We start from the raw sequence: 12,943 nt of genomic DNA on the forward strand, positions 1-12,943 counted from the left end.
CTGGGATTGTTCAAACAAGTACATAAGAGAATAAGAAAGTTTACAAACGAGAGGAGGCCCCATTCAGCCCATCTTGCTCGTTTGGTTGTTAGTATCTTATTGATCCCAGAATCTCATCAAGCAGCTTCTTGAAGGATCCCAGGGTGTCAGCTTCAACAACATTACTGGGGAGTTGGTTCCAGACCCTCACAATTCTCTGTGTAAAAAAAGTGCCTCCTATTTTCTGTTCTGAATGCCCCTGTATCTAATCTCCACTTGTGACCCCCTGGTCCTTGTTTCTTTTTCAGGTCAAAGAAGTCCCCTGGGTCGACATTGTCTATACCTTTTAGGATTTTGAATGCTTGAATCAGATCACCGCGTAGTCTTCTTTGTTCAAGACTGAATAGATTCAATTCTTTTAGCCTGTCTGCATACGACATGCCTTTTAAACCAGGGATAATTCTGCTCGCTCTTCTTTGCGCTCTTTCTAGAGCAGCAATATTCTTTTTTGTAACGAGGTGACCAGAACTGAAATAAAGGCACGACTCCTACAGATCAAATGGGGGCTCAAAAGACAGAGAAAGAGCGCCCCCTGCAGTCTGTAGCAGATTTAAAGCAAGGAGACCGACTCCATGCGCACGCCGCTGCGGAATGCAAACGTGTCATGTGACCGCGGGTCAGGTGATAAGAAGGGATGCAGTGACGTAATAAACAGGGACGTGCGGTTTTTAAAGACACGTGGTCTTTTTTTTTTTTTTTTTCAAAGAGAACAACATCATCATCAAAAGCCAGAAGTAGAAAAAGAAAAATACTTACATGCACCAGGTGACGTTAAAAAAGTAAGTTGCATGTTTATTTCAGTTTGGTTGTTTGTGAAGCTCGGGTGTGGCAGACCCAGACTTTGTGAAATGAACACGGCATGGCCGCATCAACAAGACCGATGCAATTTCCTTTCAGCTCAGAGCTGAGACAGAAAAGCCTCTTCCTGCTGCTGTATTCCTGTGAGCCGCGGTGTTTTCAGCTCGGTCAATGCTTTCTGTACCAGCACCGGTATCTGATGCTCTCGCTATAGCGATAATTACAGTCACACCAGAGGCTTTTCAGCACCGTCCCTTATTAAATATAAGCAATGAATTGTCGTTTCCGCTGGTATAGCCGGTTTGTACTAGCGCAGGCATGCGACAAAAAACGACCTGAAGTCGATATAGACGTAAGGTAATCAATATATTGTAGCGATGTGTGCTGCGTGTTGTGTTTTGTCTCACCTGAGCGCAGGTGTGGGGTGCAGGGGAGCGTGATCGAGTCGTGACCCCAGTGCTTGTGAATGTTGTCCAGTCGTCTTGTATTGTTGTGCCTCGTTGTATTTGTGGGGTCCGATAACGTGTCTTTGTTGTGTCTGTATTGTATGTCTTTGTTGTGTCTAAAGGTTTCGTGTTTTCGCGGGGTTTGGTTTTGTGTGTAACGCGGCTGTGGGCTGTGTTGTTGTGACTCTAAACTCAACAATATGAATTCACAGCTGTCCCAAAACCGCACGGAGATATCGGAACACCCTCCACACAGTTTATTAACTTGTGGTGACATTAAACTAAAACTAGAACAGATTGGAAGAGGGCTGTATTGTAAAAAGATCTTCACCTAGTTTTAAAAAGAACTCGATACAGTTTGAAAACTTAATGAATAACTAAACTGATCTCTACATAAACATGTTATAAAGACATCGTCGGCTGTCCTGTATCTTGCTTTTTAAACGCACACATATTCACTGTGAATGTGTTTTATTGTCAGACTTTATCGTTTAAAACGCGTTCGGTCTGAAAAGCGGCCGTTATATTTGAATTGTAGGCGAGCTCGAGCGGCAGCGCGAGCCTCCTGGATCAGAGAAGCCGCGCAGCTCGAGCTGAGAGGCGGGGCTTCGGCAGCTCACTCGCACGCCGTGCGTGAGGAGAGAGGACGACAGAAAGAGGCGCGCAAAGACATTTATTATTTATATGAGAGAGAAAAATGAGATTGGAGACTGCCAGTGCTTCAGAAATGTTTTCTTGACTCGTTTTGATCCTGTACAGACCTGCGTAGCGGCTTTATTTTCTATTTTTATTTTGTCTTGTGGATACGCTGTAGCTCGACGCTGCCTCCTTTCAAAGCCTCTTCCCAGCCAGAGACGCCAACTTCAACTCGACAACTTTCATCCTTCATTCTTCAAACCGGACTCTACAGGTTAGACAGATATAATCTGTGCTATTACATATTATATTATAAACGTAAATGTTAGAACATGTTGCACAAAAGAAATCCACAATGAATAATATATGGAATGGATACACTGTGTAAACCTACTCAACAGATAAAATCCTCTGGTATTACAAACTTACTATAAGAAATGATATGTCCCTTCAATATTATTATTATTATTTGCTTATTTAGCAGACGCCTTTATCCAAGGCGACTTACAGATACTAGGGTGTGTGAACTATGCAGCAGCTGCAGAGTCATTTACAACTACGTCTCACCCGAAAGACGGAGCACAAGGAGGTGAAGTGACTTGCTCAGGGTCACACAGTGAGTCGGTGGCTGAGGTGGGATTTGAACCGGGGACCTCCTGGATACAAGCCCTTTTCTTTAACCACTGGACCACACAGCCTCCTACTGGACCACACAGCCTCCAATAGTAAAGCCTGTGGTGGGAAAACTACTCTTTGCTTTCTGTTTATTCTCATGTCTGAGGTGCCGATACGATAAGTAAAAAAAGAGTTATCAAGTAAAAGGTGTTTTGCTTTTATAAGTATTAAAAATTGTATATAGAAATAAAACAAAAAGATGTGTTTGTGGTTTCAGCAGACGAGACATGTGGGAGCTTGCATATTCAGCTGATGTCGCGTCAGCCATCAAAAGACCAATCAGTCTGTTTGTAAAGAACCAACTTCCCATAGCAACTGACTCAGCAAATCAGTAACCAGTAGAAGTAGTTGGTAAACAAAACTCTAGATAAACCACAAGTCTAGTCTGGCTGCCTGCAGGTGTTGAAGCAGGATGCCTGCATGCGTTTAACTAGCTGATATGTGACAAAAGTCGCCTACGCTCAGAACAACTGCCTTTATAAGGAGAAGATAGAAATAGAAGATTAGAGCTTCTTTGCGATTGCTTGCAGAGCCTGTGTTGCTCTGTTGAAACTCCAGTCTGCAGACTTAATAAAAGCTTTTGTTTCACTCCACTTTGTCTGTAAGGCCCGAGTCTCTGTTATAGGGTCTGGAAACGAAACTTCCACCACAAGCCACCCCTGCTATTCAGGCCAGATTACGTCGCCCTCTAGAATCGCCTTTAGTAGCACTGTATTTAAATAAATAAATGCTTTTCTTTTCCAGCAGCTGCTAAACAGGATCCTGTGTGCTGCCATGGACAGTGTGAAGATGGAGTCTGTCCAGATTAAAGAGGAGTTCCCTGACCATGAACCTGTCCCCATTAGAGTGGAGTTCTCTGGGCTGGCTTCTCTCCCCATTAAACAGGAATTCTGTGAGTTGCAATGTGACAGCAGTCAGCCAGAGGTCTCTGAGATTAAAGCAGAGCACAATGAATTGGAGATCCCCCAGACAGAAGAACCCCTTCCTGTGAAACAAGAAGAGGTGCTGGAAACTGTCCTTATTAAACGGGAGCCCCCTGAAGTAGAGTTTGAGCACATGGAACCTGGGAAGGAAGAATCGGAGGACTTCAAACCAAACATCCCTGAGCTGGAGCCTGTACGCCTGCGGGAGTGTAGCGTGGTGCTGGAGAGAATCTGCGTGAGAGAGCAAGGCGCTGGAGAGGAAGGCTCTCCCAACAGCACGCAAGGAGGTGGAAAGGAAGACGGGCGCTCCCATTCAGAATGCAGTCTAGCAGGTGAGTGACTCCCAGTAGCTGTGACATTGTCATTCTAGATTGCGTGATATCCACAGTGTGGTTGAGAGGGAGGGAGGGAGCATGTAGGTTACGTTACTATCGGTTTGTTTGTAATTGCAATGTGTGTTGGAGGAAATAGACCTGAAACATTACAGGAAAACTTTGAAGGCAGATTTAGATCCCAGGGCTCGGTTTCACCAGCATCAGTCTTTACTGACTCTGCTTTTACACATAAAGTACAGGCTTTCAGTTTAACTTTGTGTTTGTAAGCTGGTGTAACCCAGTGCAAGCCTCACAGCTGAAGTTCGCATGCTTGAGTCCACTGCACCACCCAGCCACATGCCTGAAGCCTACAAGCAGTCCCTCTTACTTTCTTTCCTGTTCCTATTTTCCAGGTTTCAGTCCAGCAGCTAAAGCGAGGGCGGGCGCTGGAGAATATCCTGACTGTGGGAAAGGCTTCACCCAGTTAAGAACTTTTAAAGCACACCAGAGAATTCACACAGGAGAGAAACCGTATCGCTGCTCTGACTGTGGGAAGAGGTTCAGTCAGTCAGGAGACCTGAAAATACACCAGCGAACTCACACAGGAGAGAAACCGTATCGCTGCTCTGACTGTGGGAAGAGTTTTAGTCACTCAGGAACCTTGAAAGCACACCAGAGAATTCACACAGGAGAGAAACCGTATCGCTGCTCTGACTGTGGGAAGAGGTTCAGTCAGTCAGGAGACCTGAAAACACACCAGCGAACTCATACAGGAGAGAAACCGTATCGCTGCTCTGACTGTGGGAAGAGGTTCAGTCAGTTAGGACACCTTGTTTTACACCAGCGAATTCACACAGGAGAGAAACCGTATCGCTGCTCTGACTGTGGGAAGAGGTTCAGTCGGTCAGGACAACTTGTTTCACACCAGCGAACTCACACAGGAGAGAAACCGTATCGCTGCTCTGACTGTGGGAAGAGGTTCAGTCAGTCAATACACCATGTTTTACACCAGCGAACTCACACAGGAGAGAAACCGTATCGCTGCTCTGACTGTGGGAAGAGTTTCCGAATTTTAGGAAACCTGAATACACACCAGCGAACTCACACAGGAGAGAAACCGTATCGCTGCTCTGACTGTGGGAAGAGTTTCAGTAATTTAGGAAGCCTGAAGAGACACCAGCGAATTCATACAGGAGAGAAACCATATCGCTGCTCTGACTGTGGGAAGAGTTTCAGTCACTCTGTATCCCTGAAAACACACCAGCGAATTCACACAGGAGAGAAACCATATCGCTGCTCTGAGTGTGGGAAGAGGTTCAATCAGTCAGGACATCTTGTTTTACACCAGCGAACTCACACAGGAGAGAAACCGTATCGCTGCTCTGACTGTGGGAAGAGGTTCAGTCGGTCAGGACAACTTATTTTACACCAACGAACTCACACAGGAGAGAAACCGTATCGCTGCTCTGACTGTGGGAAGAGTTTCAGTCACTCGGGAGACATGAAAAAACACCAGCGAACTCACACAGGAGAGAAACCATATCAGTGCTCTGACTGTGGGAAGAGGTTCAGTCGGTCAGGACACCTTGTTTCACACCAGCGAACTCACACAGGAGAGAAACCGTATTGCTGCTCTGACTGTGGGAAGAGTTTCAGTCGGTCAGACAGCCTTGTTTCACACCAGCAAACTCACAAGAAATCGTAAACCTCCTAAGAGAGAGGATGCTCCCTCCAGTCCAGGTTTGAACTGCTCCTTCCCTCAAAGTCTACATCAGATTTGAAGCAACGAGACTGATTTCATATGCTGGCCCAGCTGCTTTGTGGCTTCTTATCATTTTTGAAGCTGGTAAAATAAGATGTTCTGATAATTCAAGCAGGTGCAGTGGGGGGGATTATAATCTGTTCCAGCAGCGAGCCCAGATTACCCACTTCACAAAAAAAACAGACACATTGAAACACGTGACATTTCGCTGCAGAATACGCCCGAATTCCACCAATCAGAAATCAGCACGTTGATGCCTTTTATTACAAAAACGGTTTTTTATTATTTATTTTTTTTAAACAGTAAAATTTCTTTTCCAGCAAGCAGGAATTCAAATGCAATTCCACAGACGCTAAATCATCATCATCATCATCATCATCCTCCTAATTAACAATTTCCCACCAACTTCCAAGGAATTAATCAAATCAAGTCTTAGTAAATCACTGACACTTAGTTTAAAAACCAGAAGCCACCTTCTTTTTTAAAAAAATAAATAAATAAAACACCAGCACAAGCCTTGCAGTGCCTGTTAAAACTGTACAGCTTGTGCGTCTGGCAGCTGCAGCGCCCCCTAGCAGACGAGGACTGGTTTGACAGCTGCGGTGTTACCATTGTACAGGCTCTGCTCTTTTCAATAATAATAATAATAATAATAATAATAATAATAATAATAATATTAATAATACTAGACTTCATTGAGGGGAGCTCTGAACCCCAGGACTGGGTGCAGCAGCAGCAGCAGCAGGGCTAGTGTGAGTTTGTAACCCTGCTCAAACTCCTGGCTCCTGATCATTTCAATATTAATAATAATAATAATAATATTAGACTTCATTGAGGGGAGCTCTGAACCCCAGGACTGGGTGCATCAGGGTTAGCAGATGCTTCTAAGCCTGGCTAAAGCCTATACAAGGGAGGGGGTAATTTGGCTGTGATTTGCCCCTGGGGGGGAATACAGACCAGGGAGGTAAATCTGTTTCAAATGATATTGTGACACACTACTGAGTGATGATTATTATTATTATGATTATCAGTGCGCGAACATGCAATAATCTACACAAAATGCATTTAAAAAAAGAAAAAATCGATGTGTCCGGATATCAGGCAGCTCGAGGATCGTTTCTGTCGGTTTTTAAAAACATGTTTGAGAAACCGATTCAAACACGTGTGCAGTCTGAGTGAAGCTACACTGACAAAGTAAACCACACACACACAGGAAGAGGATCTGCCTGGCACGCATTATAAACACGTACAAAAAAAGTGTCGTGTGTCCAGCACGGTCGAGAACAAGCATTGAACTCCAAATGCAAACATACAGACAGGCCGCCGCTGGGATTGTTTAGAGAAGAAGCCCCCTCCCCCCTCCCCATCCCCATATAAATGAGAGGAGGCTGCTGGAGGCTGCGAGCAATCTTGTAGTCTAACATCCATCGCGGTGGAGTCCAGCAGCACAGTTAGTTTTGTGCGCTGCACGGAGCAGCTGAGACACGGTTTTGGAGCCTCGCCCACAAAATCCATCTGCAAACGCGGAGCCGCTGCATCTGAAACACACAGCATCTGAAACCGCACAAGAGAAACAGCGAGCCGGGCAGAGCGCTGTGCGTTTATTTACTGAAACGAGATTGCAGACCAGGCGGGGACGATAAAACAAATAAAACAAATGTAAGTAGTATTATTATTATTATTATTGTTATGCATTATTGTTATTATATTATACATTACTGTTATTATTTTATTAGTTCAGCTGTTTGCGACGCACGGGTGTGGCGGGCCCTTTATTTGCTGAATGGACGCGGCATGGCGGCTCCAACAAGACCGATTCAATTTAAAATGTAACAATTAAACTACAAGGCGCCGGGGAAAGCGATCGGAAATAAGGTAACGGTGTTTTTATGTTTAATAATGTTATTGCCGATATATATATGAGGTCGAGATATTTTTTGAGTTGCAGGCAAACTCCCGATATATGATATATAGTGTGCACGCCGACAAACGAGAGACGCGTAAATTGATACATATTGTAGCGTTTCACAGGCAGACAGAAAACAAGAGAGACCGACACGCGTGCTCTTTGTTCAAATCTCTATTCGGTCTCCTTTATTCAGTCTCCTTTCACAGGCTGCAGCTGTCAGTCAGCTTCTCAGGAACCATGGCAACCGTAACCCAACAACAGCCCTGCCTGCGTGCGCAGGAATAACACTGTTTTTAAATAAATACATGCTTTTCATTTTCAGCAGCTGCTAAACAGAATCCCGTGTGCTGCCATGGACAGTGTGAAGATGGAGTCTGTCCAGATTAAAGAGGAGTTCCCTGAACTTGAACTTGTCCCCATTAGAGCGGAGTTCTCTGTGCTGGCTTCCCTCCCCATTAAACAGGAGCTCTGTGAGAGGCAATGTGACTGCTGTCTGATGGAGGTCTCTGAGATTAAAGCTGAGCAGAATGAATTGGGGATCCCCCAGACAGAAGAACCCCTTCCTGTTAAACAAGAAGAGGTGCTGGAAACTGTCCGTATTAAACAGGAGCCCCCTGAAGTAGAGTTTGAGCACATGGAACCAGTGAAGGAAGAATCGGAGGACTTCAAACCAAACATCCCTGAGCTGGAGCCTGTACGCCTGCGGGAGTGTAGCGTGGTGCTGGAGAGAATCTGCGTGAGAGAGCAAGGCGCTGGAGAGGAAGGCTCTCCCAACAGCACGCAAGGAGGTGGAAAGGAAGACGGGCGCTCCCATTCAGAATGCAGTCTAGCAGGTGAGTGACTCCCAGTAGCTGTGACATTGTCATTCTAGATTGCGTGATATCCACAGTGTGCTTGAGAGGGAGGGAGGGAGCATGTAGGTTACGTTACTATCGGTTTTGTTTGTAATTGCAATGTGTGTTAGAGGAAATAGACCTGAAACATTACAGGAGAACTTTGAAGGCAGATTTTGATCCCAGGACTCGGTTTCACCAGCATCAGTCTTTACTGACTCTGCTTTTACACACAAAGTAAAGGCTTTCAGTTTAACTTTGTGTTTTTAAGCTGGTGTAACCCAGTGCAAGCCTCACAGCTGAAATTCACATGCTTGAGTCCACTCCACCACCCAGCCACATGCCCGAAGCCTACAAGCAGTCCCTCTTACTTTCTTTACTGTTCCTATTTTCCAGGTTTCAGTCCAGCAGCTAAAGCGAGGGCGGGTGATGGAGAATATGCTGACTGTGGGAAAGGTTTCACCCAGTTAAGAACTTTTAAAACACACCAGAGAACTCGCACAGGAAAGAAACCGTATCGCTGCTCTGACTGTGGGAAGAGGTTCAATCAGTCAGGACACCTTGAAACACACCAGCGAACTCACACAGGAGAGAAACCGTATCGCTGCTCTGACTGTGGGAAGAGGTTCAGTCAGTCAGGTAACCTTGAAACACACCAGCGAACTCACACAGGAGAGAAACCGTATCGCTGCTCTGACTGTGGGAAGAGTTTCAGTAGGGTAGACCACCTTCTTTTACACCAGCGAACTCACACAGGAGAGAAACCGCATCGCTGCTCTCACTGTGGGAAGAGTTTCAGTAGGGTAGGCTACCTTGTTTCACACCAGCGAACTCACACAGGAAAGAAACCGTATCGCTGCTCTGACTGTGGGAAGAGTTTCAGTCGGTCAGACAGCCTTGTTTCACACCAGCGAACTCACACAGGAGAGAAACCGTATCGCTGCTCTGACTGTGGGAAGAGTTTCACTCAGTTAGGACACCTTATTTCACACCAGCGAACTCACACAGGAGAGAAACCGTATCGCTGCTCTGACTGTGGGAAGAGGTTCAGTCAGTCCTGCAGCCTTGTTTCACACCAGCGAACTCACACAGGAGAGAAACCGTATCGCTGCTCTGACTGTGGGAAGAGTTTCAGTAGGGTAGACCACCTTGTTTCACACCAGCAAACTCACACAGGAAAGAAACTGTATCGCTGCTCTGACTGTGGGAAGAGTTTCTGTTTTAAACAAGGCCTTCAAAAACACCAGCGGACTTTTCACTCATGAGGGAAAAAAACCGTTAACCTTGCATTATGAATTCCTGTGCAATTACTGTTCTGTGCATCACTCTTAAGAGCATGCATTTTAAATGGTAAAAATGCGCTTCAGCTCTCTTGCACTGTGATTGTGTCAGAAAGTGGGCGTTGACGCGGACACGAGAAAGGCTTCTTTGCTGTCAGTTTAACTCGGGCTGTTAATGCAGTCAGTGCCTGGGAGTGGGAATATGCAGAAAGGAAACTATTCTGCACCTCATCTGATGGACGAGTCAGGAGAAATTGATAACTCAGTGTGGGGAATGAGTTTCAGGGTTTAGCATTTCAACTGCATAGACTTGAAAATAAATGAATTGATGAGAACGATATGTAGCATCCCAGAGACAAGACTGCACCGCCCTTACTGGACAACCGCCTGGAGGGTTTGTCTTGTAAATTCATCACGATTCTAAATCTAATGAAAACTGATAGTGTCCCCATGACTGCATTATGACAGGGATGGCTGAATACTGCGTGGCGTGTCGCTTTGCAATGTGCATTGTCCATGCTTGTGTTTGTGCTGCTCTTGTAACCTGCCCTGAGTAATAGCAGTGTTGCAAGCACGTGTACGGAGCTTGGGTACAGAAAGGCAGACCGGTTTCATCTCTGGCTCTTTCTTCCTCTTTTGTAGTATTTTACACTCGGTGACAAATTCCAAATGAAAATGTAGCTTAACTGTGACTATTAATGGATTAAGCTTTCATTACAGAGCACAAAGTAATATAAAATGCCGTGTGGTAATAGAAATAAACGTGTGTGTGTCTCTCAGTGTGTGAGAGTAAGTGTGTGAGACTGTAAGTGTGTGTGTGTGTGTGTGTCTCTGTGTGTGAGACTGTAAGTGTGTGTGTGTGTGTGTGTGTGTGTGTGTGTCTCTGTGTGTGAGACTGTAAGTGTGTGTGTGTCTCAGTGTGTGAGAGTGTGTGTCTCTGTGTGTGAGAGTGTAAGTGTGTGTGTGTGTGTGTGTGTGTGTGTGTGTGAGTGTCTCAGTGTGTGAGAGTGTGTGTCTCTGTGTGTGAGAGTGTAAGTGTGTGTGTGTGTCTCTGTGTGTGAGAGTGTAAGTGTGTGTGTGTCTCAGTGTGTGAGAGTGTGTGTCTCTGTGTGTGAGAGTGTAAGTGTGTGTGTGTCTCAGTGTGTGAGAGTGTGTGTCTCTGTGTGTGAGAGTGTAAGTGTGTGTGTGTGTGTGTGTGTGTGAGTGTCTCAGTGTGTGAGAGTGTGTGTCTCTGTGTGTGAGAGTGTAAGTGTGTGTGTGTGTCTCTGTGTGTGAGAGTGTAAGTGTGTGTGTGTCTCTGTGTGTGAGAGTGTAAGTGTGTCTCTCTCTCTCTCTCTCTCTCTCTCTCTGAGTGTGTGGTGTGGTGGAGGGGGGATCTATATATTTTTCAGAGGATTTATTTACTTTTTAATATAGATAAATAAATACCGGTGCTAAAGATGCTTTGACACAAAACCTTTTTTTTTTTTTTTTTCAGTCCTGAGGAAATGCTACTGTGTTGTTAGTGAAACTCGATTTTGAGTTCTGTGTTTATTTGGTATTTCTGTTCAGCATTAATGCTGATTAGTGTGTGGTTTGAACATATTTAGTTTATGTGAAGGGACCAGCAAAAAGCATTCATTTTCTGAGGAGTGTACGGCACGGCTTACTGCCAGTACTGCATTCATATCTGCTGCTCCCACACCCGTCACTCAGCACACTGTGTGTATTCATAAACAAAGGGCAGCTTTATTTTTCTATCCTGTTCAGAGTTTTACAGAGGGGGGAGTTTAGTTTGATTTATCCACTGCTGCCAATTTTCTCTGAGCCGTTTCTGCATAGAATTCCTCCTGCTATCAATTATAAGATAGCGCCAAAACCAGGCCAATATATTAACAAGGGAACCGAGTACTTTATACAAGATGACGGATCTGCTTACCCTTCAACGAACTGAAACGAGATGTGTGAATACGGGTGAGTCTGTGGTTTCATACGCAGTGCTGTGTGAGATTATTACGCTCAGACCGGGACCTTGTTAAAAAGCTGTGTTCTGAGGAAATGTGCGTGATCCGAGTCCTAATGAGACTGCAATTAAACCTGCTGTGTGCTGATTGCACGATTTGATTAATATAAAGCAGGATCCTAAACCATGCTGAAGAAAGACTGGAATGCTGCGCCGCTCTGTACCAGCAGGATTTGCAAGCAATCTGCATTGCAATCCCGTTCTGCGTTGCTTGCTGTTCTCTCAGTGTTGTAAAGTATTCGTATTAAACTCTTCCATTGAGTATCATTCTGCAGGAACACGCTCCAGAAACTCACGCTAGGGAGCCACATGACAGAGGGAAAGCACACTTTCATTCACTGAGGTATTGTAGTTCCCTCCCGATGGTTGATGGGTATTGTAGTTCCAAAAGAAGGGGGAGAAGCAGGTGAATTTGTCTGAAAGATTTCACTGATAGAGGCTTCTCCACATTCTGCTTTTTACCGCAGAAGACGCGCTCTGTGGGGCGGGAGTGGGGTGTAGATTCGCTACTATCTGTCGCGGTCCTCACAATATCAAACGGTAACAAGATATTAATGTTAAATATCAAATTACTTATTCCTATTGTTCTCTACTGACTGTGAAAAATAGTTTGCTTATTTCCTGTCAGTACTCTCTGCTAAGCACAGTAGGGTGGGTTTGTGTTTTTTTTTTTTTTTTTTGGGGGGGGGGGGGGAGGGGGGGTGATTTTAATATACATGTTGATAATGAATCTTGTTCAGTGTGTGGTGTTTTGAAGTCTTTTAGATTATTTTAGATTACAGTCAGATGAAAAGGGAAGGTCGTAGATTGGGACGCAGGTGGAGGACTACAAAACTGATTCTCCATTTTGATATCTGGAAAACAGCATCAAGTCCATTTCAGTAACGCTCCGAGGGCAGCCAGGGGCTCCTTTTATTCTTTTCTTTCTTTCTGCAGTATTATTAATGCAAATTAATGTGAATACAAGCTGCTGATCAGCTGATATCTCCTAACCTTTTCTGTATCAAAAAAATAAATAAATACAAATTTAAAAAGCAGATTTATTTTAAGTATGTTATTAAATAAATAGATTTGTATTTGTTTTGTGTGTGTTGTCAGAAGAAATTGTTTTAGGAGAAGGAATTTAATCCCGTATTCAGGACATGCAATAATACTAGACTTCATTGAGGGGAGCTCTGAGCCCCAGGACTGGGTGCAGCAGCAGCAGCAGGGCTAGTGTGAGTTTGTAACCCTGCTCAAACTCCTGGCTCCTGATCATTTCAATATTAACATTAATAATACTAGACTTCATTGAGGGGAGCTCTGAACCCCAGGACTGGGTGCAGC

At 44.8% G+C, this 12,943-nt stretch overlaps 1 protein-coding gene across 1 annotated transcript; it reads left to right on the top strand.

Moving 5' to 3' along the window:
- Positions 1-466: 466 nt before the first annotated feature.
- Positions 467-10,474, top strand: LOC117962866 (zinc finger protein 252-like). Its single transcript, XM_059019737.1, has 7 exons — positions 467-818; positions 2,098-2,193; positions 3,339-3,849; positions 4,245-5,533; positions 7,139-7,252; positions 7,825-8,335; positions 8,732-10,474. Exons 1-7 carry the CDS (start codon positions 612-614, stop codon positions 9,598-9,600), a joined length of 3,597 nt encoding a protein of 1,198 aa, XP_058875720.1. The 5' UTR covers positions 467-611; the 3' UTR covers positions 9,601-10,474.
- The last annotated feature ends 2,469 nt before the right edge of the window (positions 10,475-12,943 follow it).

This window comes from Acipenser ruthenus, unplaced genomic scaffold (genome assembly GCF_902713425.1).
Source record: "Acipenser ruthenus unplaced genomic scaffold, fAciRut3.2 maternal haplotype, whole genome shotgun sequence".
Lineage (NCBI taxonomy): Eukaryota > Metazoa > Chordata > Actinopteri > Acipenseriformes > Acipenseridae > Acipenser > Acipenser ruthenus.

What these genes read in the sequence shown, in the direction of transcription:
- LOC117962866 (XM_059019737.1), top strand. Translation starts at nt 612, where the DNA reads ATGCGCACGCCGCTGCGGAATGCAAACGTGTCATGTGACCGCGGGTCA. An exon ending in ATAAAACAAATAAAACAAAT is followed by an intron (nt 7,253 to 7,824) that starts GTAAGTAGTATT and finishes TTTCATTTTCAG; the next exon opens with CAGCTGCTAAACAGAATCCC. An exon ending in TTCAGAATGCAGTCTAGCAG is followed by an intron (nt 8,336 to 8,731) that starts GTGAGTGACTCC and finishes CCTATTTTCCAG; the next exon opens with GTTTCAGTCCAGCAGCTAAA.